The following is a 27,915-nucleotide window of genomic DNA, read 5'->3' on the forward strand; positions in this document are numbered from 1 at the left end:
TCTCTGCAGCGCCACCTGGTGACGGTAGGGGAGCAATGGCCAGAAGGTGACCCCCGACCCCAACCCTTCCAAAAAAAGTCCCCCATTAACCATGGCTCTTGGTTGCAGCTGTTTTATTTCCAGCATGTTCCCAACCTGGTGACCCTCCACAGTCCAGCAGTAGAGAGGTGGGTAAGGAGTTAGGTCGGCCCGTACCTCCACCTGTCCCTAAGGTTACCTCGGTTGCTGAAAGCTAAACTCTTGGGCGCAAGGGCGACCTTCCCTAGGATGGAGGAGACGCTGGAATAGCAGCCAAGCCTCCAAGCCACAGCCGGCTGGGATCAGCAGAGGTTGCAAAGTCCCACTCAGATGGATGGAGCCCTTCCCCTCCCAGCACTCATCCCTTCCCTGCCAGGGGCAGGGGCTGGGGCTGGGGCTGGGCTCAGTGCCCCAGCAGGCGCAGCATCTCTTGAGGATCCACCAGCTTCTCCCTGGGCTTCCCTGTGCCCTGGCCCCGGGCTACCTCCTCAGCATCCAGCTTCTCCCAGTCTGAGAAAGAGACTGGCCGGACCCCTGAAGCAGAGGAGAGATTGTCAACACCTCCTCCTTCACCCCTCCCAGAACAACCCCCTCCCAAAGAGTGAGGCCCCAGAGAAGGACCACCCACCCCACCTCCCAGGACCTCAGCATCGGGGCCCAGACCTCGGCCGCTGAGCAGGGCCTGGATGGCTGCGTAGCCAGGCCTGGGGCCCGAGGGGAGCAGCCCAGCCTTCAGGTCCTGCAGCAACATCTGGCCAGTGAGGAAGCTGTCAGTCATGGTTGTGGCTATGACACCTGTAGGTCCTCTCTTCACCCAGCCGCTGCAGTAGAGGCCTGAGAGGGGGTAACAAAAGGGGAAGGAAGGGAGGTGGCTGGATACCACTCTGGCCATCCTGTGCCCACAATCTATACCATGTGCACGCACACAGACACCCCACGCCTCTCGGCAGACTGTCGGCTGAGCCCGCTGTGGCCACTGGTCCACTGCCCTGGATTCTTCTCGCCCTGTTTTTACCAGACCCCCTTACACCTGTTTCTCTATAGATGAGGGGATCCCTAAGCTTAGGAGCTGAGGCTTGCTCCCCTGCAGTTTCAGTAGGCCCTTGGTAAATGTTTACCAAGTGAATTAATCACTAGATAGGTATGTGGGCCCTTAGTAAAGCTGGAAGCTCCCTGAGGACACAGGTTGCCTTATTAATCTCTAATCCCAGCACTAAGCACAGGGCCTAGCCCAGAACAGACCTCAGTCAATGTCTGTTGAATGACTTAATGACCCGACATATGACCCATATGTCCTAGCTAGACTGGAACTTCTCTCAGGGCCAAGAGGAGGGTGGTATTGGGTCCTGGAGAGGGCCTGCTCTACAGAAGCTTCTCAGTGCATGTTGCTAGATGAATGAACGTGTGGCCCCAGGAGACACCAGCTTCTCGGCCTCTCACCATAATTCAGCACCCAGCCTCCTCACACCCTCTCACCTGGCACATCCATAACCCGGCCCTCCACATTGGGGATGACCCCAAGCTTGGAGTCAAAGGGCACGCTTGGGTCGACAGGGCGGCTCTTATACCCAACGCTGCTGAGCACCAGCCCACAAGGGAGGTCTTCCATGTCTCCCGTGGGCACTGCACGGGTGGCCTCACCGACACCCTGTTGGGGAGAGTGCGGGCAACACCAGGCTGGGGTGCTGGGGGGGCAGAGGCCTGGGAACGAGGTGTCTTTGGGAAATAGGAGACTCACCTCCAGTCTAGTGACTGCCAGGCGGACACCTGCTGCCCGCCGCCCATCTGGTGAGGGCAGCACCTGCTGGGGGCTTCGGAAAAAGCGGAGGCCCCAGGCACGGGAGGCTGATGCCCGGCGGGCAGCCTCCTCCGGCTCTGGCTTCTCTGTGGCCGTTCGAAGCAGCAGTTCCGTCAGCCGCTTCCTCGGGCGGGGGACCTCTGTTGGCAACGTAGAATGTCTCCAGGCTGTCCCTGGGCCCCAGCCCTCTCCCTGCACACCCTTCCCCAGTCCCTGTCTGACCTAGGCCACCCTCCCCCTAGTATGTGGGGGGCCAGGCCAGGGTCCCTCACCCTTGATCTTGTCCTGGAGGCCCAAGAAATCTGCAGGATCCAAAATGGGCCGCGCTCCCGGTAACTGAATCATCTCCCGAAGCTCCTTGAAGGTGGGGGCAGGGAAAGGGGAGGACAGAGTCCACCTCAGCCCGCCCCAGGGTCCAGCCCAGGCAGCAGAGACCTCCCCTCCTCCCTGAAGGCACAGGGCCCCCGGGGCCCTGGCTGCTCCCCTTCTTCCATCCCAGGCAGCAGCTACTCCCAGGGGCTCTGCCCCACCCCTACTCCTTAAGGAGAGGCCCCCTCCACTTGGAACCCTGGCTCCTCCCACTCTGGCCCCAGCACCTTAATGGTGAAGGCCACTTGCAGGGGTCCACGGCGGCCCACTAGCCACACTGTCTTCACTCGACTCTGCCTCAGTACACCCAGGGCTGCCTTCGTGATGTCCGTTCTCTGGCACAAAAGGAAGACCTTGGAGTCATCAGACACTGACCCAGGAAAGGGCACTCTCCGTCTGGTCATGTCCCCACCGTGGGCCAGAAGGCTGGCGGCCCAAAATTGCACCACTGCTCCCCCCTGGTGGCCAGATGGAGCATCGCTGCCAATTCTGCAAATGGCTCCAACTAACAGCACACCAGGCCCACCCACACGGTCATTCAACAAGTATTTACTGGGCCTCTACCATGTGCTCCCCTCCATGTGAAGAGCTTGGAGGAGCAGGGGTGGTCAATGGTGAGCAAAAGAGACAAGGAGCAGGCCCTCACAGAGCTTCTGATCTGCTGGGGAGATACTCATCAAATACTTATCAATGTGTGTAAAATTGCCGTGGCGATAACAGGCTGTGAAACAGAAGCAGATGGGGTTATGGGAGGAGGCATGATGGGGGAGTGGACCAATTCAGGGAAGTTCTGGTGGAAAGGACAACTGAGCCAAGATCTCAAAGGTGAACTTTAGCTGTTAACTGGTGGGAGGTGAGTGGGGATGATCCAAGCAGGGGATGGTGTGAGCAAGGGTCCTGTGGCATACTGAAGAATAAGAGAAAAACACCACTTAGCTGGAGGCAGAAAGTGAAGGGAAAATGCTAGAAGAGGAAGCTCATGGCACTGCCCTTCAGAGGGCCTCTGCCTGGGCACCACGGGGAAACAGAGGCACTGAGTCCAGCTTGGAGAGGTGAGGCCTGAACCCTGCAGATAAGGGCACTCTCCTCAGGGTGACTCCACCTCCACCCCACCCAGCCCCGGCCTAACACTCACCTCCAGGTGCTCAGGTGGGGTTAGTAGGATGCGGGCCACATCCAGAGCCACGTTCCCCTGCCCCAGAATCACGGCTGTGTCACCGCTCAAGTCTGGCTCCAGCTGGAGGGGAAAGGTCTTGATAGGGTCCCCCAGCCTTGCTCCACTCAGCTCATCTCAGTCTGCAGGTGCCTCACGCCTGGTCCCCACTGTGCCCTGGGGCTTCTCCACACCGGTAAAGTCCACGACTCTGGTCCCTCCTCCCCTACCTGGACCCAGCTCTCCCCCAAGGTCCTCCACAGCTGGCCTCCCGCCTCAGTCAGCATGTTGTCACATCTCACCACTGGATGGCAGCTCCCTCTTTCCCCGGGTCTGGCATTAAAAGGCTGAGGGGCGGGGAGGAGGAAGAGGCAGCAGACATGCTTCCCAAACTCACCTCCCGGTTCTCAGGAAGCCCGTTGTACCAGCCCACAAAGGCCCGGGCGGAGCACACACCTGGCAGCTCCTCACCAGGAATTTCCAGGGCCCGATGGTCCTCTGCCCCGTAGCTCTGATGAAAGATGGCAGGCCCAAGACCCACAGCCCTCAACACTAGCACTGATGGGCTGGGCAGCCCCCCAGGCTCCCAGTGGCCTCCTTCCAGCTTCTCCTCAGCAGCTTGCATCCTGGCCTCACCCCTGCTGCCTTCCACCCCCAGCCACCAGTCCCCTTCTGCAGCCCCTGCCTCCCCGACCTAGGGCCTGGCTGCACTCACCAGCACCACAGCATGGTAGGCCTCCCGCAGCTCCGGCACCGTCACGTCCCTGCCCACCTCCACGTTGCCCCAGAAGGCACAGCGGCCAGAGTGGGCCGTCTGGGTAAATGTGTTGATGACATTCTGCCAGGTCCCCCGGGAATGGGAGGGGTTAGAGGGTGAGGTAGCTCCAGGGTCCACGTCTGCACCACTCTGTGTCCCCAGGACGGAAGCTGGGTGGCATCGGCACAGACGGCATGAAGTCCTGTCATCCAGCCAGGGAGCCTCCCTGCCCTCCTCATCTTGACCAAAGCCTCCAAACCCCAGCCTCCAGGCCCACAGAGACCCACCTTCACCTCGGGGTGATCAGGCGCCACGCCAAAGCGCACCAGGCCAAAGGGCACGGGCTGCTTCTCGTAGATGTCCACATGGGCCTGGGGGTGCTGCTGGGAACAGGGTGGCAGCTGGTGGGGCTGAGAGAGGCTGGGACCCCCAGGTCCTCCCCTCCCCCAGATAGAGCAGGAGAGTTCAGGACTCTGCGCTGAGAACACAAGGTTTCCACCCTCTGCAAGGAAAAAGAGCACTCACTCCTCATGGCAGCTTGCGCCTGTCAGCCCAGCACTTTGGGAGGCTGAGGTGGGCGGATCACCTGAGGTCAGGAATTTGAGACCGGCCTGATCAACACGGTGAAACCCCGTCTCTACTAAAAATATAAAAATTAGCTGGGCATGGTAGTGGGCACCTGTAATCCCAGCTACTCAGGAGGCCGAGGCAGGAGAATCACTTGAACCTGGGAGGCAGAGTTTGCAGTGAACCAAGATCGCGCAACTGCTCTCCAGCCTGGGTGACAGAGCAAGACTCTGTCTCCAAAAAAAAAGAAAAGAAAAAAGGAGACGGCCAGCCCTTGGAGATGGGGAGAAATGCGGCCAGCTGAGGAGGCTGTGGCTTTCCCCAACTGGAATTGTATCAGGGCGGCTTCTTTATCTTCTCAGGTCAAGCACAACCCACAGCCCTGGCCTCCAACCCTTCGACACTTGGGACCCTCAGGTCCCAGCCAGTCTGAGGACCTGAGGGCCACCCTCCAAATTCACAGGTGCCTTAGCTCTAGTGCCCAGGACCATGCTCTGGGAAAAGGGGAGCAGCAGGACAGGGAGGGGGCACAGCTGGGGATTCATGGGGAAGAGAGGTGGAAATGGGCCTGCTCTCAGTCTTAGAAAGACAGTCTCAGGCAGTGATTCTGCACTGACCGCCTTCCCGGGGCACCTTGATAGACCATGTGGAAGGCACAGGGTCAGGGGTCCAGCAGGCAAGTCTGGTCTGGCTCTGCCACCAACCAGCCACATGATCCCAGCAAGTCCCAGGGCCTCCCCAGGTCTCAGTCTCCCCCTCTGCACACTAGGACGGATGACAGCTCCCTCTCACAGCTGCTGGGAAGCACCAGGAGGTCAGGGTGGTGGGACTCTGGGCCACAGGCCAGTTAGCAGTAAAGCAGTTAGGGGTGCTATGGCTGACACGCTCAGCCCCCCATCCTATCATAGGTTCCCACTATGACACCTCCAGCTTCACTGGGACTCAAGGCAAATAAGCCCCTACCCATCAGTCTCCCCACCCACAACAAAGGCTCCCACCCACCTCCTCATCTTTGCCCAAATCCCCTCTTCCCCTCCACTCCCCTGCCTGCGCCCAAGTCCACCCTCCCCCACCTCCTGCCTCTCTCCATCCCAGGCCAGCCACAGGGGGCTACCCAAACCACCTCCCTCAAGTCCCACGATGTTGTACCCACAAAGCGCTCCCAACTTGGAGTCAAACAGGTAGCCTTGGGTGCCAATCCCAGCTCCAGCACTAGCTGGCTTATGGCCTGGGGAAAGTTTCTTCTCTGTCCAAAAGAAGAGCCCTGTGACGTCCTGCTCAAGGTTAAATGAGTAATCAGGCAGCCCGGGGTGCAACCTACTCTGAGTGTTCAATCAAGGAGGGAGCTATCATTACTATTCTGTTGTTGTATGTCACTGCCTTGCTCAAAAATCTTTGCTGGGGCCCAGTGCCACAGCATAAAGTTCAAACTGCTCGGCCTGGAGGTCAACACCTCACCCAACCGACCTCTCTATCCTTATCTTCCATTCTTTCCTGTGACGGATCCTTCACTCTGGGTCACGATGTCCTCTCCAGGGCCACCTCCGGAACAAAGTCTGCCGGATATTCTTACCCCTTATCTCCCGTGGCTAACCTCATCTTCCAGCTTTCCTTCCTTCCTCCCTCCCTCCCTCCCATCCCTCTAGCTGCTCCCCGCTAACAAGGACATTCTCTGAGGTTCTTCTGATGTGGCCCCCCCCCTTCTCCCTGGGGATTTAACCCACTCCCTCCTGCAACCCCAAATTCCCTTTAACTTGCTGATGACTTTCTACTCTCTCTCTCCTGCTGAGACATCTTCCCAAGCTCCAAACCTGAAACCCCTGGATGTCCCACCCCAGACATCTCAAATCCATCCAGATTCTAGCCAAGTCCCCTTGCCCCAAACCTCTCCCCTTCTACTCCTGTTCCCTCGACCCCATCCACTCAGGGCCCAAGCTGGAACTTGGGGCTCCTCCCTGACCCCCCACCTGATCCCATCAATCCCCTATCCTCCCAGTCCTCTTCCTCACTACCACCCCAGCAGCTCCCCACTGCTCTCTGGCCACCAGCCCTGCCTGGACCTACCCTGCAGGCAGAGGGGCATCCTGAAGGAAATCAGCACCCTGAAAACTCTCCAGTGAAGCCAACCACCTACAGCAGTGGGCACAGGAATCCTTCAGAGTGTTTAACATTGCTGACTCTTGGGCCCAGCCACAGAGTGTGATTAGGTCCGAGCTAGGCCCAGAAATGTGTAGTTTGATAAGATGTCCCAGGAGACTCTGATGGGGGAAGAGGAGGCAGCTGTGGACACCTCCCAGCGAAACCTGCCTCCAGAGCCTGGTCAGTGGCTTCCAAGCCTCCCAGGATCTGGGTCCTACCTACCTCTCAGCCTCGGCTCTCACCTCCTCATTCCTTACTCCACACACACCTTCCAGAACTTGCCCTTTCTCCAGAGGGCCATTCTCTTCCTCTTTGTTCACACAGTTTTCTGTGCCTGGGACACTCCTGCCATTGTCCCCCAACCTGACATCTACTGTCCTTCAGACTGCAATTGGGACATCTCTTCCTCCAGACTGGGCACGGACCCCCTCCGCGCACCCCAGTCTCTGTGCTCACAGCCGTCAGAGCCCCAAAATACCTTGTAAATTATCTGCCTGTCCCCCCGACATTCGAATGTCAGGTCCTCGAGCACAGGGACGTCTGTCCTGCTCATCCCCATGTTCCCAGTGAAGCCTGTGCCCAGAACGTGTTACGTCCAGTAAATGGTTACTGAATGGACGAACATGGATGGCCTCACATGGAGCTGCCTTCGCTCAGATCCCAGTGCCGTCCCTGCTCCGCAGTGGAAGCTTGGACAACCTCACTCAGCCCTAGCATCCTTACCTGTGATGCAAGAGGCATGACACCTGCTTTGCAGGTTGTCATGAGGATGCTACGAGATGCTGTGCTCAGTGCCTGACTCAAGCTAAGTGCCACTGTCCCAAACGTGCTGCACGTGGTCCTGTCTTAGGAGCACAGCCAGTAGCTTGGAGCTCCCTGTGGGCAAAGATCAGCCCAAGGATCAGAACAAGGGTTGTAACTGGCCTGAGCCCCTCCCCATCCCATTCCACAAGGAAAGCATGCACGTGTCTGCCAGCTGAGTACACTCGTGCCAAGAACACTGCCTGGCCGGCGCGGGGACTCACACCTGTAATCTCAGCACTTTGGGAGGCCAAGGTCAGGAGTTCAAAACCAGCCTGATCAACATGGTGAAACCCGGTCTCAACTAAAAATACAAAAATTAGCTGGATGTGGTGGTGTGCGCCTGTAACCCTGTTACTCAGGAGGCTGAGGCAGGAGAATCGCTTGAACCTGGGAGGTGGAGGTTGAAGTGAGCTGAGATTGTGCCACTGAACTCCAGCCTGGGTGACAGAGCCAGACTCCATCTCAAAAAAAAAAAAAAAGAGCACTGCCTGGAAGGCTTACTCTCCCCACTTCCAAAATTTCAGGCTCAGCTAACAAAATGTCCCTTATACGAAGCCCTTCAGAGCCTCTCCAGCCCCTCTGTGCTCCCTGATTTCCATCCCAGAGCCCAGGCTGTCCTCCCTCCCACATGGCAGCGTGCCCATGGCCTTGCATTCCAGGATGACTCCCCACATGTGGGAGGCCCTCGCCAAAGCCCTTGGTCTGCTTCAATGCAGCTCAAATGCACTCTCTCTCTCTTTTTTTTTGAGACAGGGTCTTTCTCTGTCGCCCAGGCTGGAGGTGGCTCAATGTCACCTCCACCTCCTGGGTTCAAGCGATTCTCCAGACTCAGCCTCCTAAGTACCTGGGACTATACACATGTGCCACCACACGTGACCAAATTTTGTATTTTTAGTAGAGATGGGGGTTTCACCATGTTGGCCAGGCTTGTCTCAAACTCCTGACCTCACGTGACCCACCTGCCTCGGCCTCCCAAAGTGCTGGGATTACAGGCATGAGCCACCTGGGCTTCCGACCCAGGAAACAGTTTCTGATTGACCCCACCTGCCTCGGCGCACGCTGCCCACGTTATTGTAATTAGCTCTTTCAGCTGTGTTGCCTGGGAAGCATGCATGGCTCACTTTTCAGCAGAGTGATCAGCTCATCCCGGTTTCCCAAGAACCTTCAGCTAGCGCTGAAGTCCCTTGTCCTGGGCAATCCAGGCCAGTTGGTCACCCTGCATTTCATGTGTGTGTGTGTGTGTGTATAATTAAGATATTCATCCTTTCTCCTGTCTCCACGGACACTCCAAGCCTCTCCAAAGCTAGGCAATTATCTCATGTCTCAGTTAACCTGGGTATCCCTTCTCTACTCTGTCCCCAAGTCTGATGTGGAGTCTCAAGTATAACCTGTAGACTTGGCTTGGGGCCCTTCCTGCCAAGGCAGACACTGAAAGCCTTGAGATCCTGGCCTTCACAGGGAAAGGGAGAGGGGCAGAGGGCAGGCTGAAATAACAGAATGGCATGGAGGACTGGAGCTATGGGTGAGGAGGGCATGGCAAGGCAGGTAAAGTTACAGAAAGCGGAGGAGGTGGGTAGCCTCAAGATGCAGGATGTTTGGGACAGAGTGAAGACAGAGGAGAAAAGAGGGAAGATAAAGGAGAACAAAGTCTTTTTGCAGGTCTACATAAACCCCCTGGAGTGCTTGGCCAGGGAGGCAAAGCTGACTACCTGCCACTGACCACTCACCACCAATGTGTGTTTTATCCCTCTCTCACACTGAGGACATGAGGGGAGGGGAGCCTCAGGTGTAGGTGAGGAAGCAAGTGGGAAGTATCCAGGCCAGATGGCTGGGAGCCCCTTCCCCATCAGGCATCCAGGAGTGCTCTTAAAACCCAAAGAGGGTGAGCCTTGCCCTTAGGACTGGAGCAGCAGGTGAATGATGGACTATGAGTAAGTGGTTTACCTTTAGCAGGTGTTGGGCTGTGTAAAAGCCAGCAGGGCCACTGCCCACCACACAGATCTGAAGGGTCTTCTCCTGTGTGGATAAATGGTGGTGGAAGTCTGGGGCCAGGCAGAGGAGAAGGAAAAGGTCAAAATTAGCTTCTCTCCCCAGTCCCAAACCAACCTGAATATCCAACAGAAGCTGGAACTTCCCAAGCTTCACCCTCACCTGCATCCTCCTTCTCTTGTTCCTCAAGGCTGTGGCATTTGAGGGTCTCTTACTTCATCTGAACCCCCAAAGGCTGTGTGTTCATCCAGAGCCTCACATCTCACCCATGAACCTACTACACCACTGCCAATGGCCTGCCCAATAACACTTCATTCCCTATCCAATCGGCTAGAATCCCACATCCTTCCAACGGCCTCCACATCATCCCAATCTCGCCCCCGTGGGTCTCCCCACAGTGTCCTCCCTCCTCTAACCCCTCTCTCTCTCCACAAAACGCTACACTGCCCATATAGACCCATCTTATTCCTACAGATCCCTGTTTCGACTCAGACTTCGCCTCTCGCCCCACAGACCTCCGTATCACTCCCCATTCACCCCGTCTCACACCTGTGGATCTCAAAGTCTCTCCTTTACACCTTTCTTGACCTCCTCTCTCACCCTAGAAGCCTTACATCTCACGCACAGATCTCCGCCCACTGCCGTACGCTACCGCGATCTCGCTAGCAGGAAGACACTCCTTCAGTCTCACCCTTCTCCAGCCCTTCCCCAGTTCGGCTCCGACCCCTACTCAGCGCTCGCAGGCCTCCCCGCCCTCCCATCCAGCCCCAAAAGCGCCCTGCTCCTACTCGGGGTGCTCCCGGCGGGAGGCGGCCGGGTCCGAGGCCACGCCGACCAGCCCCACCAGCGCCAGCAGCGCGAAGCCATGGCTGGGAACAGCAACCTGCAAGCGGATCTTGTCCTGGCTACTGCCCCGCAGTGCAAGCCTGCCCCTGCCCGGGCCCGCCCACAAGCCAGGCCCCGCCCCTAAACCCCGCCCCCCGCGCTCCGGGAAAGCAGAGCGTTGCGGCTCCACCCCTACCGCCGAGAGAACCCCGCCCCCAAAAGAGAGACCCGCCCTTTACTACGCCCCACCGTAGAAGCCCCGCCCCTCAGAGCATCCGGGGTATACGCGATTTAATACATTTCTCCCCAAGCCTCACCTTCCCCCCAATCCCGGAAGCCTAGAAGAGAGCGAATCCCATCGCTGTTTCAGTCCTTCCCCAAGGAAATAACCAATTAGAAAGGAGCCTATTTTACTTAGCCACGCCCCTCTCGGGGAGTCGCTCGTCGCTCGCTGATGACGCATACGCCCTTGCCATTTGATAGCGAATCCTCCCGCGTGACTTCGTTCCAGCCAATCATTAGTCCGGCTCCAAGCGAGCCTTCCCGCCTTTGGGAAATAATCCGTGCGGAAGTCCGGAGCAAGGGAGTTCCCGCGCGGAACCCAGCAGCTTCATTCTTCGACCATTCTACGACCCTGTTGTGCCCAGGTAATCCCTCAAATCCCTGTCTTTGTCGGGCCAGGGAGAATATTAAACCCTGGAAAGTTCGTCCCACCTCACCTCCTTTCCCGTTACATAGGTGAAGAAAAGGGGGGCGTGGCAGTGGCTTACCTATGGGACTAAGGACAGAGCCTCCGACCCCCGTGCAGCCGTGCCCGGACCAGGGTTGAGGTACTCTCCTCGGGTTCAGAATTTAAGGGGGCTCCAAAACACTCAGTAATCAAGATAAATATAATACTGCAACGTTTTAAAAGGTCAAAATTAATGCAACAAGTCTATGACCAAAATATTTTTTTAAATAAGAACAGGATCCGTAGTTACAACGGACACAATAAAGCTAATCCCTCTTCCTTTTCCCCATGGGCCTTCTTGTTAAACATTACTTCCTTGGAGAAGCCTTTTCTCTGACCCGTCCCATCCCAAGTTCCAAGGAGTTAAAGGCTTCTCATTCCACAGCATCCGACCTTTCCGCATCATGACTTACTACACTGTCGTTTTTAATGAGATTTTAAACTCAAGAATAACATACAGAAAACTGCACAAATCATAAGTGTACAACTTGACAATATATCACAAGGTGTAACCATATAACCACCACCCAGATCAAGAAATAAAACATGGCCGATATCCCAGTAGTCCTCTGTGCCCTTACTGTTCACTTCCCCTCTCGCCCACTGGTAAGTAAATACTGTACTGCTTTCTAATAGGTCCTGTGTTTTATGCCTGTCCCACTAGACCAGGAGTAGGCAAACATATAGATTGCAGGCCAGATACTGTCCACCAACATGTTTTGAATGACCAACAAGAATGGCTTTTACTGTTCTTGGTTTTTTGAAGGTTTTGGGGTTTTTGGTTTTGGTTTTGGTTTTTGAGACAGGGTCCCGCTCTGTCACCCAGGCTGGAGTGCAGTGGTGCCGTCTCGGCTCACTGCAACCTCTGCTTCCTGGCTTAAGCAAGCCTCAGGCCTCAGCCTCCGGAGTGGCTGGGACCACAGGTGCCTGCCACCACGCCTGGTTCATTTTTGCATTTTTTGTGAAAATGGGATTTTGCCATGTCGCCCAGGCTGGTCTCAAACTCCTGAGCTCAAAGCGATCCTCCCACCTCGGCCTTGCAAAGTGCCAGGATTACAGGAGTGAGCCACTGCACCCAGCTGGTTTTGACATTTTTAATGGTAAAAATAAAATCGTGTGACACGTAAAAATTACATAAAATTCAGACTTCAGTTTGAATAAAACTTTTTATTGGAAGACATCCATGCTTCTTTACATATTGTCTATGGCTGTATTTGTGCTTTGATGGCACAATTGAGTAATTGTAACAGAGATCATATGGTTCGCAAAGCCCCAGATATTTACTATCTGGTCCTTTACAGAGTTTGACCACCCCTGCACTAGACTAAGCTCCATGAAGATGGGGACCCAGTCTCATTAGCTCTTGTATCCCCGGGCTTCACACACTGGCTGGCACATAATGGAAGTTCATACAATCGAAAGTGTATGTAGGGCTCCCCATTTAGAGGCGGTATATCTGGTGGTGAAGAGGATGGATTCTAGAGTCAGACAACACTGGGTTTGAATCGCTCGTCCTCTGCTTACTAGCTATATGACGTTGAGAAATTTAATCTCTCCAGGACTTTTTCTCACCATCTGTAACATTCAGGGGAAATACGAACAGTGGCAATTTGTTGTAGACATTAAAATCAGGTGATGTAGCTAAAGACCACTTCCATAAATGCTAGATAAACATTAGTTATTATCATCATCATCCATATGTATTATGACCTCCCATATGTCTCTATAGATTAGGCCTTAGGTCTCTGCAGAGACCTGGATAGACTTCATTCACTCCTGTCTCCTCCCTCACCTCTCAGGCCCCAGAAATTCCCAGCCCACATCCTAAGCGAAACAGAAAATGGAGCCTCAAAGCAATCGAGTGACTTGTTCCCAGGATACCCGTGGTACAGCCAGATCTGGCACCAGGGCCTGCAGCTGCTGATCATACCCCAGTCAAGTCCAGATCAATAACAATGAGTCATTGGTTATATATTTGGATAGTTTTAATTATGAGCCAGGACTGTGCAACTGGGGCCTTTTCTGCCACTGCATTTCTCAGATGGAGAATTAGCAGTTTGATTAATTACACCCCTAGACCTCAAGGCCATTTCTAAGCTGCTAATGCATTTCCAAGGAGCAGCAATAACATATAGCAAAGCGGTGGGCTGGGGAGCCGCCAAGCCTGCCTCGTGCCAAGAGGGCTGCCTGGATCCAAAATTCCAGTCTATCAGTCAGCCTTCTAGCACGGAACAGATGGCACACTCAAAAGGGTGATTGAGGACAGTTTAATGAAGGAGTTTGTATACAGAGGTGTGAGCAGGGTGAAGGGAATGGAGAAGCACCCCAGGCTAGCAACAGCTGGAAGCCGCTACTACCACAAGCCTGGAGGGAGCTGTTTCAGACTGTTGAGGAACTAGTGAGAGCCTGTAGCTGTGGAAAAGGGCGTGTGAAGGAGCTGCGGTCTTTGGTAAAGGAAGGTGTGGTGGAGATGAGTGGGGAGTGCACCTAAAGGAATCAGTGGCCTCTCTGCAGCTGCCTAAGGCCACACCACAGAGGGGCTCTCCAACGGAACGGGTCTCAGGGAATGCCTGTGCCTGTAGCCAGACCCCTCTGCCCATCCCACAGGCTCCCATTTGCCGGCAGTTTGTCTCATCAGCAGGGTCAGCACGCCTTTCACCCCATCCAAGGCCTTCACTGAAAAACAAGGCAATTACGTGCTCAGAGAATGACTTGCATGTTCTCAACTGGGTTGACTTGGCAATGTCTGGAGACATTTTTGATTGTCACAACTTGAGCTCCCAGCATCTACTAGGTAGAAACCAGTGATGCTGCTAAACGTCCTATAATGCACAGGACAGCCCCCAACAACACAGAATTGGCCAGATAAAATGTCAGTAGTGACCGGGCACAGTGGCTCATGCCTGTAATCCTAACACTTTGGGAGATCGAGGTGGGCGGATTGCCTGAGCTCAGGAGTTCGAGACCAGCTTGGGCAACATGGTGAAACTCCGTCTCTACTAAAATAACAAAAAATTAGCCGGGCATGGCGGCAGGTGCCTGTAGTCCCAGCTACTCGGGAGGTCGAGAATCGCTTGAACCCGGGAGGCGGAAGTTGCAGTGAGCTGAGATCACGCCACTGCACTCCAGCCTGCACAACAGCGCAAGACTTCGTCTCCATTAAAAAAAAAAAAAAAAAAAAGGTCAATGGTGCCAAGGTGAGAGACCCTGTTTTCAACTAATGGGTCTGGCCTCCTCTGTCTCTCCCTCAGCCTCCACCTGGGCACTTCCTGGCACCCTCCCAGTCCAGCCCCCAGCTGGGGCAGCTCCTGACCCTCTCAATACTACCCACTGTAGGCTGAATCTCAGTGGTGTCCCCCAGCACCTTGGCCTCTTCTTCTGCCTGGCATTGGCAGTTCCCTTATATTCCCACCTCATTCCCAGGCTGCAGACCATCCTTCCACAGCCCCGCCCAGCCCTGACTTCAGGCTCTTCTATCTGCACCCCACCCTCCTCCCATTCCTCTGTGAGGCCATCTGTCCTCCAGACCCTGTTCCCAGAACCCCCTCCAACCCCAGCCCCCTCCCACAAGTTCTTCTCTCTCCCAGTGGATGATCCCCAGGTTCACCACTTCTGAACATCACAGAACAAAGCAAACTGTTTGAACTAGCCAAGGTCACATTCAAAGCTATTTATTCTTTTTTTTTTTTTTTTTTTTTTGACATGGAGTCTTACTCTGTCACCCAGGCTGGAGTGCAATGGTGGAATCTCGGCTCACTGCAACCTCCACCTCCCAGGTTCAAGCGATTCTCCTGCCTCAGCCTCCCCAGTAGCTGGGACTACAGGCACCCGCCACCACACCCAGCTAAATTTTTTTTTTTTTTTTTTTGAGACGGAGTCTCGCACTGTCGCCCAGGCTGGAGTGCAGTGGCCGGATCTCAGCTCACTGCAAGCTCTGCCTCCCAGGTTTATGCCATTCTCCTGCCTCAGCCTCCCGAGTAGCTGGGACTACAGGCGCCCGCCACCTTGCCCGGCTAGTTTTTGTATTTTTTAGTAGAGACGGGGTTTCACCATGTTAGCCAGGATGGTCTCGATCTCCTGACCTCGTGATCCGCCCGTCTCGGCCTCCCAAAGTTCTGGGATTACAGGCTTGAGCCACCGCGCCCGGCCTAAATTTTTGTATTTTTAGTAAAGACGAGGTTTCACCATGTTGGCCAGGCTGGTCTCGAACTCCTGACCTCGTGATCTGCCCGCCTCGGCCTCCCAAAGTGCTGGAATTACAGGCGTGAGCCACTGCCCCTGCCTGCTACTTATACTCTTTCCGCAACTCTGTCCCTGAGGAACCTTCTCCCCTCACTTCCCCTGGAGTTCCCTCCCCACAAAACACACTCACTTTTATCTCACTGATACTGCGCCTGGGGAACTGCTGAGCCAGTGCCTTGCATAGGTTCCTTTGGCTGAGGATCAAGGAAGGCCTGCCAAAAGCAAGCTCACCCTGAGGTCCCTGGGGAGAGGGCACCTTGGTGGGCAGAGCCTGAAGGAAACAGTGGCCAAGGCCGTGTGGGTGTCCATTGGCTGTCCCAATGCCAGGGAGGTCCCAGCCGAGGGAACTGACCCTGATCTCTCTGTGCCCCCCTGCTGTCTCCCAGGTGGCCCCTGCACAGTATCCCTCCTCACTCACCTTGTCACCTCCCCTTAGTCCTACCAAGGATGGAGCAAGGGGAAGGACCCAGCTCTTTAGTCCTGAGATGAAGTTGCTGAGGTCCCGACTGACCAGAATGCACAGCCACCATTACCACCTTCCCCAGGCACGCCTCAAAACCCAGAAAAGCACGCCTGGAGAACACGCCCACCTCCTCAAACCCTGCACGTCAAGGGCTATCCTGCCTTATAGCCCCAGCTAATCAGCTTTGACCATCAACTCTCAGTTATCTGTGACCACGGAGTGGCAGCCAGTCAATACAATCGCATCCGTTTGGCGAGGCTCTGCAAAGCATTTGGGGGTGGGAGGCTGGACCCCTGGAGTGCCAATCTGCCAGTGACTGCCCAGGCAACGAGTCTCAGAGGCTGTCGTGATTGGAGGCACTGCAGGTGATGATCCCGGCATCTGATGCAATGATTTTGTGTGTGTTTCTCTTAGAAACATCTGCTCCTTCATAACACTGAGCACTCTGAGCCTGGAGCAGCAGCCAGGAGGGGCTGCAGGAGTGGTCTGAGAGTGCAGGGACATCATCCCCTGAACAGTCCACAACGTGCGAGCGGTGCCCTGATGGGGGCCGAGAGCTTCTCCCTAGAGATGACTCTTCTCCAGCATGGATCCCCAGTGGGATTCTCCGAAGCCACTCGGAGCAGCAGCACGTGCTCTGACTCCTGGAAGAGCCATCAGTCTGGAATGCAAAAGCCATGCTAAGGTGTTTCTTAAGCAGATACATGAAAATGTATGCAGATATAAGCCTTTTCCAATATTTTTTCTAGGACAGAAGATGTGGCTAATTTTATTGAAGGTGCTGCCTGTTTCTGGAACGACGTGAAAAGTTTCTCAATACCAGTCGCTGCAAGCCAGGTAAAGAGAGTGGAACACCCCGCAGAGAGCTCACTGCACCAGGCTCCACGCCCAGCACTCGCACACTTCCTGAGGGCGGTGGCAGATGACTACATGCTGCTGAGTTAGTTGGAAAATGGATGGTCCTGCTGAAAAAGATCATTTATTTTATTTTTTTGTTTTGAGACGGAGTCTCGCTCTGTTGCCCAGGCTTGAGTGCAGTGGTGAACCTCCACCTCATGCGTTCTCGGCTCATGGCAAACTCCGTCTCCCGGGTTTTCCTGCCCCAGCCTCCCAAGTAGCTGGGACTACAGGTGCCCACCACCACGCCTGGCTAATTTTTGTATTTTTAGCAGAGACAGGGTTTCACCATGTTGGCCAGGCTGGTCTCGAACTCCTGGTTCATGTGATCCACCCACCTCAGCCTCCCAAAGTGCTAGGAATACAGGTGTAATCCCAACACTTTAGGTGGCCAAGGTGGGCAGATCACTTGAGGTCAAGAGTTCAAGGCCAGTCTGGCCAACATGGGGAAACCCCTACTAAAAATACAAAAATTAGCAGGGTATGGTGGTGCATGCCTGTAGTCCCAGCTACTTGGGAGGCTGATACCTCAGAACATCGCTGGAACCCACGAGGTGGAGGTTGCAGTGAGCTGAGATCATACCACTGCACTCCAACCTGGGCAACACAATGAAACCCTGTCTCAAAAAAAAAGAGGAAAATATTAGAGAAGAACTTAGAAAAGACTGATAACCTGTAGCCATCATCTTCCAGGAGGAAATGGACATCTGCAGAAAGGGGCAGGACAAAGACCTCTTCTGATACTTTTTGAATTCTGAATCATGTAAACACATTATATATGCGAAAAATAAGTTAGGTTTGAAAACTACCAACTTAGATTAGCACCTTTGGCCACAAGACCAAGATCCAGGTCCTCTGCCTGCCACACGCCCCCTTTCTCCCCTCTCCAAGATCCCCATTAGATTCTGGTGACCCCAGATTCCTGAGGGTCCCTCATGTACTGTGCTGCTTCCCACAGCCTTTGTCCATACATTTGTTCTGTCTGAAGCCACCTTCTTGCTCCTTAGTTTGGCCAACTCTGTCCTGATAGCATCTCCCCTGGAAACTTTCCCTGGAGTTTCTCAGTCGTGCATGATTCACAGTTGGACACAGGCACTTTTTGTGTCAGGGACTGTCCTGTGCACTGTAGGACATTTAGCAATATCCCTGGTCTCTACATATTTGATGCCAGTAGTATGCGCACACGCACACAAGCACACCACTCTTTTTTTTTTTTTTTTTTTTTGAGACAGACTTTTACTCTATCGCCCAGGCTGGAGTATATGAAGCATAGTGATGAAATCTTGGCTCACAGAAGCCTTGAACTCCTAGGCTCAAGCAATCCTCCTGCCTTAGCCTCCAGCCTCCCAAGTAACTTGGACTACAGGTGCACACCACCACATCCAGCTAATTTTTGTTTTGTTTTGTTGTTTTGTTTTGTAGAGACAGGCTCTCGCTGTGTTGCCCAGGCTGGTCTCAAACTCCTGGACTCAAGTGATCCTCCTGCCTTGGCCTCCCAAGGTGATGGAAGCCACTGAGCCTGGCCCACACCCCCATCTTGATAGCCAGAAATATCTCTAGACACTGTCCAATATCCCTGCCCTGCTCTTCCCACCCTGAGCTCTCAGAGCTTTCACTCCACCCTGGTCGATGCCCTCATCACATTCTGCCTGCCCCAGTCACCTACCAGCTGGCATGGCGTTGCACAGTGACTTAACCTCCCGGATCAGTGTTTCCTCATCTACAAAGTGACAATAGCTTCACCCTCGTAGGGAGGTGTGACTCTGAAATGAGGTAATTTCAGATAGGTAAATACATAAAGGATGCAGGAAGCAGCCAGTAAGTGTTAGCTAGTGCGATCAGGATTTATTATTATTATTTTGAGACGGAGTCTTGCTCTGTCGCCAGGTTGGAGTACAGGGGAACAATCTCGGCTCCACAACCTCTGCCTCCCAGGTTCAAACAGTTCCCCTGCCTCAGCCTCCTGAGTAGCTGGGACTACAGGCACGCGCCACCACGCCTGACTCATTTTTTTTTGTATTTTAGTAGAGACGGGGTTTCACCATGTTGGCCAGGATGGTCTCGATCTCATGACCTCGTGATCCGCCCTCCTCGGCCTCCCAAAGTGCTGGGATTACAGGCATGAGCCACCGCGCCCGGCTAGGATTTTTTGTTATTTTGATGTCATTTGTATGTGTCTCTTTTGCACTTGACTCTGAGTCCCTGGGCAACTGGAACGGGGTCTTATTCACAGTATGTCCCCAGCATCTATTGGAGCATGGCGTAGGTGGAACTGGGACACCACACACACACACAGAGTACCAATGTCATTTCCTTGGTTTTGATATTGAACGACACTTAGATAAATGTGACTATTGGGCCAAACTGGATGAAGGCTACCCCAGACCTCTCTGTCCTATTTTTGCAAGGCCTGTGAATCTATAATTATTTTAAAAATAAAAAGCGTTTTACAAAAGTATATTTTTGTAGTGCAAATCTGAGTTTTCCCTCCAAATAAATATTAAAGATTAAAAAAATAAGAAGTCGTAGTTGAACTTAGGCAACTGTAAAGGTAAACTGAGGCTGGAGCCGAACCGGGAACAAAGACACAAGGCAAATGGCAGTGAGAATAGCCTTTTATTAGGGCTTGCGGCAAGGTTCCTAGGTCCAAAGACGTGGGCTGAGGAAGTCGCGCTGAGGGAGGAGGGTAGGGGCTTTTTATAGCCCGAGAGGTAGGGAAGCTGGTTGTGCAAACAGGGCCTGGGGGGTCTTGAAACTACTAGGGCAGGAGTTGAGTAAGGGTCATGAGGAAGGGGTCTTTGGAAACTGTCAACCGAAACTGCTGTTTACGAATTTGTGGAATGCAGGTGAGCTGCAGGTCATAGGGGAGCGTGGTTGCCCAGCCAGAACTCTTGACGCATGTAAGTCTGCGAGTGTGTACAAGGGTGAAGGGAGTCTTTAGCAAAAGGCCTGCTACGCCGGGTAACGCCGCCATGTTGGGTCTAGATTCCTGCCTAACAGCAACAACCCTCGAGGTTTGCCTGGGAACGGGCAGAGAGAAGGTTGGAGAGACAGCTCGGAGGGTAATGACCACACTGAACTTCTGTGAGAAGAGAACGTTCCAGGATCACGACTTAGGTGGGGGGAGGGCGGTTCCTAACCCTGTTTCCACCCCCACAAGAGCCCTAAAGGAAGCCGATGGCCTTCCTCTATGAGGCGCCCCTCCCCCAGGGCAGAGCTCTGGCCCAGCAGCTGTGGTTGCACCCCTGCAGCACAAAGCTGACTTCACAAGGAGGATTTGAGGAGGAGACACTGGAACTTAGGAACTGGCAAGGCCTGTTCCCTCCCACTCTGGAGCATCTTGGATTGTGAGTGACATGCAGGAGAGTCCCTAAAGCCGTCTGATTTCAGGAGTTAATCTTTCCCAAGCTTCGGGGCTTAAATTACGGGGCCTGCCCAGCCCACACTGCCCCCACCTTCCCGTGGCCATCTGAGCATGGCACAGTGCCCCTCATTGGCAGTCCCTGAGAACACGCCCGGCAGTCCCCATGGTGATCCAGGACAGGGCTGGGCCAGGGTTATCGGTGGCAGGAGAGAAGGTCAGCGTTAGGCTACCTGGAGGGATAGAACTTTCCTATGTGGAATACAAATGGGTCTTGGGAGGTTGGATACTTTAGGAGAGAAACAACAGCCTGGAGTGGAAGCCTCCCCCTCCAACCTGTCTGCCCCTCCCCCAGATCCGATGGCCTAGCTTGGAGCTGATAAACCCTGAGACAATCCCAGCAAAAGCTGGGCGCCCAGGAGAGCCAGTGATACTCAGTTAATGCCTGAGGCTGCAGCATTTGCCAAACACCAAAAGGAGCCCAGGGCCTATGGCTGCATTATTCTGCAATGATGATGTCTCCTGAGCATCAAGGTTTGGGAAAAGCACAGATACTCCACAAGGAAGGATCCTAACAGAGAAGGGACCAAGACATGGGAGGAGAGTCAGAGATCCAGGAAGGTTCCTGGGACATCCTCTGAGGTCCTAGGCAGCAAGAACGTGTCCTCTGCGCCCTGCAGAGGCCCAGAGGACACAGCACCTAACCTCCCAACATATACACAGCCCCATTGAGATTTGCAATCTTGCAGTTAAACTAATAAACATGACAGGCCGGGCGCGGTGGCTCACGCCTGTATTCCCAGCACTTGGGGAGGCTGAGGCAGCAGGTGGCTCACCTGAGGTCAGGAGTTCAAGACCAGCCTGGTCAACATAGTGAAATCCTGTCTCTACAAAAATACAAAAAAAAAAAAAAAATTAGCCGGGCATGATGGCGCGTGCCTATAATCCCAGCTACTAGGGAGGCTGAGGTGGGAGAATCACTTGAACCCTGGAGGTGGAGGTTGCAGTGAGCCGAGACCACGTCATTGCACTCCAGCCTGGGCAACAGAGCAAGACTCAGTTACAAAAAAAAAAAAAAGGCCGGGCGCGGTGGCTCAAGCCTGTAATCCCAGCACTTTGGGAGGCCGAGACGGGCAGATCACAAGGTCAGGAGATCGAGACCATCCTGGCTAACCCGGTGAAACCCCATCTCTACTAAAAAATATAAAAAACTAGCCGGGCGAGGTGGCGGGCGCTTGTAGTCCCAGCTACTCGGGAGGCTGAGGCAGGAGAATGGCGTAAACCCGGAGGCGGAGCTTGCAGTGAGCTGAGATCCGGCCACTGCACTCCAGCCTGGGCGACAGAGCGAGACTCCGTCTCAAAAAAAAAAAAAAAAAAAAAAAAAAAAATGACAAAGCAGACAACAACTGCTAACCCTTTCCTTGCAGCTGACCACGTCAACTCCAGAGAAAGAAAGTGAAGATCATACTGGTGGAGCGTGTCAGGAGCAGGCCCTCTGTTAAGGTCTGCACTGTTTCGTTTAATTCACATGCTGGCCTCATGAGGGAGGTCATGTTATTTCTCCTGCTTATCAGGTGAGGAAACTGACACTTTGATGTTGAATTAAGTAACTTGCTCAAGGTCTGGGCAGCCAGTGGGGCTGGGATTCCAACCATGGCTTCAAAGGCTGGTCTTGAACTCCTGACCTCAGGTGATCCTCCCGCCTCGGCCTCCCAAAGTGCTGGGAGTACAGGCGTGAGCCCCAGACACTGCCACCCTGTGTGGCAGACAAGACCAGCACCCTCCTCCAGCAGTGCACTTGCCTCACCAATGCCAGCCAGACTGAGGAGACAGGTACACCCCTTCCCCCACACTGGGAACTGGACCCTCCCCAGAGGGTAGCTGGAGGGCACCTGTGGGATGAAAAAATCAAGATACATCCCACTCTCCCACGTAGGTTAGTCAGAGGCTTGAGTGATAAACTCCTCGGGCCTTGTTCCTCAGCCCACTGCAGTCCACCAGACAGGGGTCATGACACGAGGCAGGAGCCAAGCCTTCCCTCCCCAGATTCGAGGGGGCTGGCAGGCCTGAACCTGGTTCCCTGGACAACTGCAGGGTCATCTCAGCAAATATTGATGGAAGAATATTGCCAAGAGCTCAAGTCTGTGCCAGGAACTGAAGAGTGAAAGAGGCAAAGATGAAGTCACTGGGTTTGCAGGGACAAGACAGCATTCACAAGCAGAATACAGCCCTGAGGCTAGCTGGGTATCTCATGCGTGCTGGGTTTCGGGTGGAGCGCTCCGGTAGAGAAGCCTAGGAAGGCTTCTCAACAGAGGAGGTGTGCTTGGCCTCCTGCGTTCGTTTGGCACACATGATAGCTACTGTGTGGGTATAACACTTTGGTGGGTATCAGATTCACCTGTAGAACTTGGTAAAATCACAGTGGCCTGAGTCCTCTTCTCCAGCAAGCCTGGGCCTCCAGATCATTCTGCTACACACCAAAGTTTGAGAAGCACTAGATCACCTCTGTGCAATAAATCCCTTATAGCCAAGCAGTCCCAAAGTCTCAGTACCTGTTCCTCATTCCCAGCTGCCTCCAGGCTCCTGGTACTCAGTACCTCAGTACAGCTTTTTTTTTTTTTTTTTTTTTTTTTTTGGAGACACAGTCTCACTCTATCTCAGCCTCCTGAGTAGCTGGGATTACAGGTGCACGCCACCACACCCGGCTAATTTTTGTATTTTTTAGTAGAGACAAGGTTTCACCATGTTGGTCATACTGGTCTCAAACTTCCGACATCAGGTGATCCACCCGCCTCAGCCTCCCAAAGTACTGGGATTACCGGTATGAGCCACTGCGCCCAGCCTCAGTACAGCTTTTTAAAAAATCCAAACAGTTCCCTCTGCCCCTGTGACCCAGTATTATGACACAATCCATGTCACCAGCACAGCCCAATGTCTCCCTTGCCTCTCTGTGGGTTACAAACTTGGCCGGCAGTGACCCAGACTCCAGAGCCTGGCCCATGTCTTAGAGTCTGGCCAGAACCAATGCTCGGGGCTCCCTGGGAAAGGAATTGTCTTGAAATTGACCCTGAGGATCAGAAGGCTGTCCGTTCCTCTTGTCTTCAGCACTTTGATGCGTGTGCTGGTGAGAGGGGCAGGGAAGGGGAAGAAGCAGGGGATAGTGCTAGGTGAGAAATGCTTCATCCACTCAGCTGAGTTATATGATATATACAGTTATATGATATATGTGTGTGTAGACAGTTATATAAAGTTATATAACTTTATACAAATTTAATAATTGAGTTAATTGGTCACAATAACCAGTCCTTCCAGAAAAGAACTGTTTCTGGTCCCAGATTTCCTATTTATTCATAAGGTGTGGCCATTTATTTGTTTAGGGGAACCACCACCTGAGTGGCCAGTGACACATGCTGTTGTCTGTCTCTGCCAACAGACAGGGCCCTCAGTGCTGTAGAGGCGTCCTCGTTTTGCCCAGGCTCTGTCTTCAGGACCTAGGGCAATGCTTGGCGCGGAAACATCTGGGAATTCCTGGGGCAGAAAGTTCAAGGACTCCCCATTCCCTCTCCCCGTGGGCCAAGGAGTGAGAGGTCACCTCTGAGTGTGGCTTCAGCAGAGGTGACCCCAGGGGAGCTGGCTCTTCAGCCCAATGTTTTGGGTGAGAAGGGGTAGCTACAGGGAAAACACATCCAGAGGTCATCATTCTGGGTGGGCAGGCAGACCAGCCGGGTCTCACTGCCATTCCACTCCCTTAGGAGTGCCCAGGTCTGAACCCAGGGCCAGAGCCTCAGCCAAGCCCTCTGAGATGTGGGAGCCACGCCCGTCACATCCCCTTCCCATCAGCCCAGGCCCCCACCCCGCACTGCTGGAGATGACCTTGGTCCTCAGGGGATAAGCCTCTGACCTCTACAAACTCCTCTTCCCTGCTTCTGAATACCCTTTCTCCTTTTTTGTTTTACTTACTCCTGGTTTCATGACTTAAGGGATCTGGTATGGTGAGGACAGTGGCATTTTTAGCAGGAGACCCTTGGGAAAGAGAAGTTGGGTGCGGGGAGTGTAACGGAGAGACAGTCAGGGATACTAATGACCTTGATTCCTTTTGACTCCTTCCTAGTGTTTTCCTTCAGGAATTCTTATTTTCTCTCTCTGTTTAGAAACAGCGTCTTGCTCTATCACCCAGGCTGGAGTGCAGTGGTGCAATCACAGCTCACTGCAGCCTCGATGTCCTGGGCTCAAGTGATCCTCCCCCTCAGCCTCCTGAGTATCTTGGGACTACAGGCACACACGGAAACCACTACGCCCGGCTAATCATGAATTTGTATGAGCCTACTCCTTTAAGTCTCACTGTGCCGCCCAGGCTGGAGTGCAGTGGTGTGATCTCTGCTCACCACAAGCTCCGCCTCCCGGGATCACGCCATTCTCCTGCCTCAGCCCCCCGAGTAGCTGGGACTACAGGTGCCTGCCACCACACCCGGCTACTTTTTTGTATTTTTAGTAGAGACGGGGTTTCATCATGTTAGCCAGGATGGTCTCGATCTCCTGACCTCATGATCTGCCCACCTCGGCCTCCCAAAGTGCTGGGATTACAGGCTTGAGCCACCGCGCCTGGCCAATGTTTTGTTTCTTTTTTTATTTTATTTTATTTTATTTTATTTATTTTTTTATTTTTTTTGAGACGGAGTCTCGCTCTGTCGCCCGGGCTAGAGTGCAGTGGCCGGATCTCAGCTCACTGCAAGCTCCGCCTCCCGGGTTTACGCCATTCTCCTGCCTCAGCCTCCTGAGTAGCTGGGACTACAGGCGCCCGCCACCTCGCCCGGCTAGTTTTTTTTTGTTTTTTTTTTTTTTGTATTTTTTAGTGGAGACGGGGTTTCACCGTGTTAGCCAGGATGGTCTCGATCTCCTGACCTCGTGATCCGCCCGTCTCGGCCTCCCAAAGTGCTGGGATTACAGGCTTGAGCCACCGCGCCCGGCCTATGTTTTGTTTCTTAAACTGGGTTCTAGTTAACCTTTAGTGTTCAGTTTGTAAAACTTCACCATGCTATACTGTTAGGGTAGATGCATTTTTCTGTCTAAGTGTTATATTTTAATTACAACAATTTTATATTTTCTTTTTTTTTTTTTTGAGACGGAGTCTTGCTCTGTTGCCCAGGCTGGAGTGCACTGGCTGGGTCTCAGCTCACTGCAAGCTCCGCCTCCCAGGTTCACGCCATTCTCCTGCCTCAGCCTCCCGAGTAGCTGGGACTATAGGCGCCCGCCACCTCGCCTGGCTAGTTTTTTTTATTTTTTAGTAGAGACGGGGTTTCACCGTGTTAGCCAGGATAGTCTCAATCTCCTGACCTTGTAATCCTCCTGTCTCGGCCTCCCAAAGTGCTGGGATTACGGGCTTGAGCCACCGCGCCTGGCCAACAATTTTATATTTTCAATTGGTAATCACTTTTTTTTTTTTAATTTTATTTATTTATTTTGAGATGGAGGCTCATTCTGTTGCTCAGGCTGGAGTGCAGTGGTGCAATCTCGGCTCACTGAAACCTGTGTCTCCTGATTCTCCTGCCTCAGCCTCCCCCAGTAGCTGGGATTACAGGCATGTACCACCACGCCCAGCTAATTTTTTTGTGTTTTTTGTGTTTCTATTAGAGACAGGGTTTCACCCTGTTGGCCAGGCTGGCTCGAACTCCTGACCTCAAATGATTCGCCTGCCTCAGACTCCCAAAGTGGTGGGATTACAGGCGTGAGCTACCTTGCCCAGTTGATAATTGCTTTTGTAGAGGTATAAATCAGAAGGTAAAATCACCCCTAAACCCAGCACAGTGGAGCATGGGAAGGCAGGGCGGGGCTGGCCTGTGAGTTCCCTTGGCCATGGGATTGGCATGAGTGTGGGTGGGTGGCAGAGCAGCCAACCTACCCCTGCCAGCTGCCCCCAGAGTCTGAGTGACACCCCCCCAACTCCTCTTTCTCCCTCTGTCATCTCGTCCTGACCTCTCAGCCACTGGTACCCCATCCCTGCTTCGGCATCCTGCTCACAAAGTGAGGCTGAATTGTGAAGCCTGGGACGAGGCGCTTTGGACGGCAGGGCCTGCACTCCCCGGGGTTCCCTGCTTCTGTGCTTCCCAACAGGCCCTGGAGGCCTAGTACGTAGGTCTACGCAGGCTCCTTAGCCTCTGCCCACAGTGGCAGAAACAGCCAGGGACTGCCAACTCTCCCAGCTACCCTCCCCTAGACTTGCCTCTACCCCCACCCAAGTCCTCATCTGTCTGCACAAGACTCAGCATATGTGAAGAGCACAGCAGGGCTTTGGAGTCAGGCACGCTTAGTAGCTGTGTGACCTTGCATGAGTTACTCAACCTCTCTGAGCCTTGGTAGCTTCAAAGACACTAAAAAACAGACATTTAAAGAAGTGAGATAGGCCGGGCACGGTGGTTCACGCCTGTAATCCCAGCACTTTGGGAGGCCGAGGTGGGCAGATCACAAGGTCAGGAATTCGAGACCAGCCTGGTGAAACCCCGTCTCTACTAAACATACAACAACAACAAAAAAATTAGCCAAGCGTGGTGGCAGGTGCCTGTAATCCCAGCTACTCGGGAGGCTGAGGCAGGAGAACTGCTTGAACCTGGGAGGCGGAGGTTGCAGTGAGCTGAGATAGTGCCACTGCACTCCAGCCTGGGCAACAGAGCGAGACTCCATCTCAAAATAAATTAATTAATTAAATAAATAAATAAGTGAGATAAATATAAATGGGAGTTTACCATTTTCTTCCTGTGCCCCAGTGGATTGATGTGCACACCCAAGCTGGAGACCACTCCAAACTTCTGACAACCATAAGGTCTTTTAGATCTTAGGCTATAAAAGTAAAGTAGTCTGGAGCCTAAGGTCTAAATTGCTCGGCTTGGCATTTGAAGGCCTCCAAGTTCCAGCTCCATCTCCAGATACCCTCCTGCTTGGGCTGCAGTGACTGCTCACTGATCTCTGACCCACGGATAAATGCTGCCCTTTCTCCCCTCCAGGTCTTTCTTCCCAGGGTAACTGTCTCTACTCCTATCCCCCAACCAAGCCCCACCCATCCTCTGGGTTTCCGGCAACATCAGCCACCACTGCAAAGCTCTTCTAATATTTTCGTGTATTTCATTCATCCTATTTTATTAAGCACCTACTATGTGCCAGACACTCCACCTTTCACCGTTCATCCTTCCCCTCCTCTGACCTCATACCCACCACCAGCTAGCATTAGATGTCACACATTACCTCACAATGAGCACTCCTGGACACTGTGATCCAGCCACAGGATTCAAGCTATTCCCCTGTGTGCACCATCTGCTTGGATCAGTCAGGATAACCAACATTAGCTGTTACAACAAACAACCCCAACATCTCAGTGGCCAAACACAATACAGATTTATTCTTGCTCACATCACCATCCAATTTCAGGTTCCTTACATCTGTGATGCCTCCTCCAACACAGGGCTGCCACAGGATTGCCAGGGGATGGGAAAGGAGAGCATGGGAAGGTAGTTTTAGGTCCAGGTCTGGAAATGGCACACATCACTTCCATCCACACTCCACTGGCCAGAATCCAGGTATATAGTCCCAGCCACAGGCCGGCTTGGAACTGTGGACTTTCTGTGTACCCAGGAAGAAGTCGCATAAAGGAGTGTATAGCCAGCCTCTTCCCCGTAACCAACTGCACTGTGAGCTTCCAAAAGGCAAGGATCCTTCCCACGCCTTCCTGATGTCTCCCTGAATCTCCTCCGTAACTTCCAATCAGCCTCCTTCCCAGTGCATATCACCCACCCATCATGCCCAGCACACTGC

At 53.5% G+C, this 27,915-nt stretch overlaps 1 protein-coding gene across 7 annotated transcripts; it reads right to left on the reverse strand.

Annotated features, from left to right (window-relative positions):
• Positions 1-96: 96 nt before the first annotated feature.
• Positions 97-10,542, reverse strand: FDXR (ferredoxin reductase). 7 transcript variants are annotated; one of them, XM_033182098.1, is made up of 13 exons: positions 9,757-10,333; positions 9,550-9,647; positions 7,525-7,677; positions 4,383-4,475; positions 4,054-4,176; positions 3,736-3,849; positions 3,321-3,422; positions 2,413-2,538; positions 2,089-2,173; positions 1,757-1,956; positions 1,495-1,666; positions 682-852; positions 97-552 (listed from the first exon to the last, which is right to left on the reverse strand). In XM_033182098.1, exons 3-13 carry the CDS (start codon positions 7,564-7,566, stop codon positions 422-424), a joined length of 1,359 nt encoding a protein of 452 aa, XP_033037989.1. In that variant the 5' UTR covers positions 7,567-7,677; positions 9,550-9,647; positions 9,757-10,333; the 3' UTR covers positions 97-421. The 7 variants fall into 7 exon arrangements, with proteins under 7 accessions (XP_033037989.1, XP_033037988.1, XP_033037987.1 ...); XM_033182097.1 differs by having other exon boundaries at positions 4,383-4,478; XM_033182096.1 differs by lacking the exons at positions 7,525-7,677; positions 9,757-10,333 and adding an exon at positions 10,383-10,542 and having other exon boundaries at positions 2,413-2,520.
• Positions 10,543-27,915: the final 17,373 nt, after the last annotated feature.

The sequence above is a fragment of the Trachypithecus francoisi genome, unplaced genomic scaffold, assembly GCF_009764315.1.
Source record: "Trachypithecus francoisi isolate TF-2019V2 unplaced genomic scaffold, Tfra_2.0 Lachesis_group20, whole genome shotgun sequence".
NCBI classification, from domain to species: Eukaryota; Metazoa; Chordata; class Mammalia; order Primates; family Cercopithecidae; genus Trachypithecus; species Trachypithecus francoisi.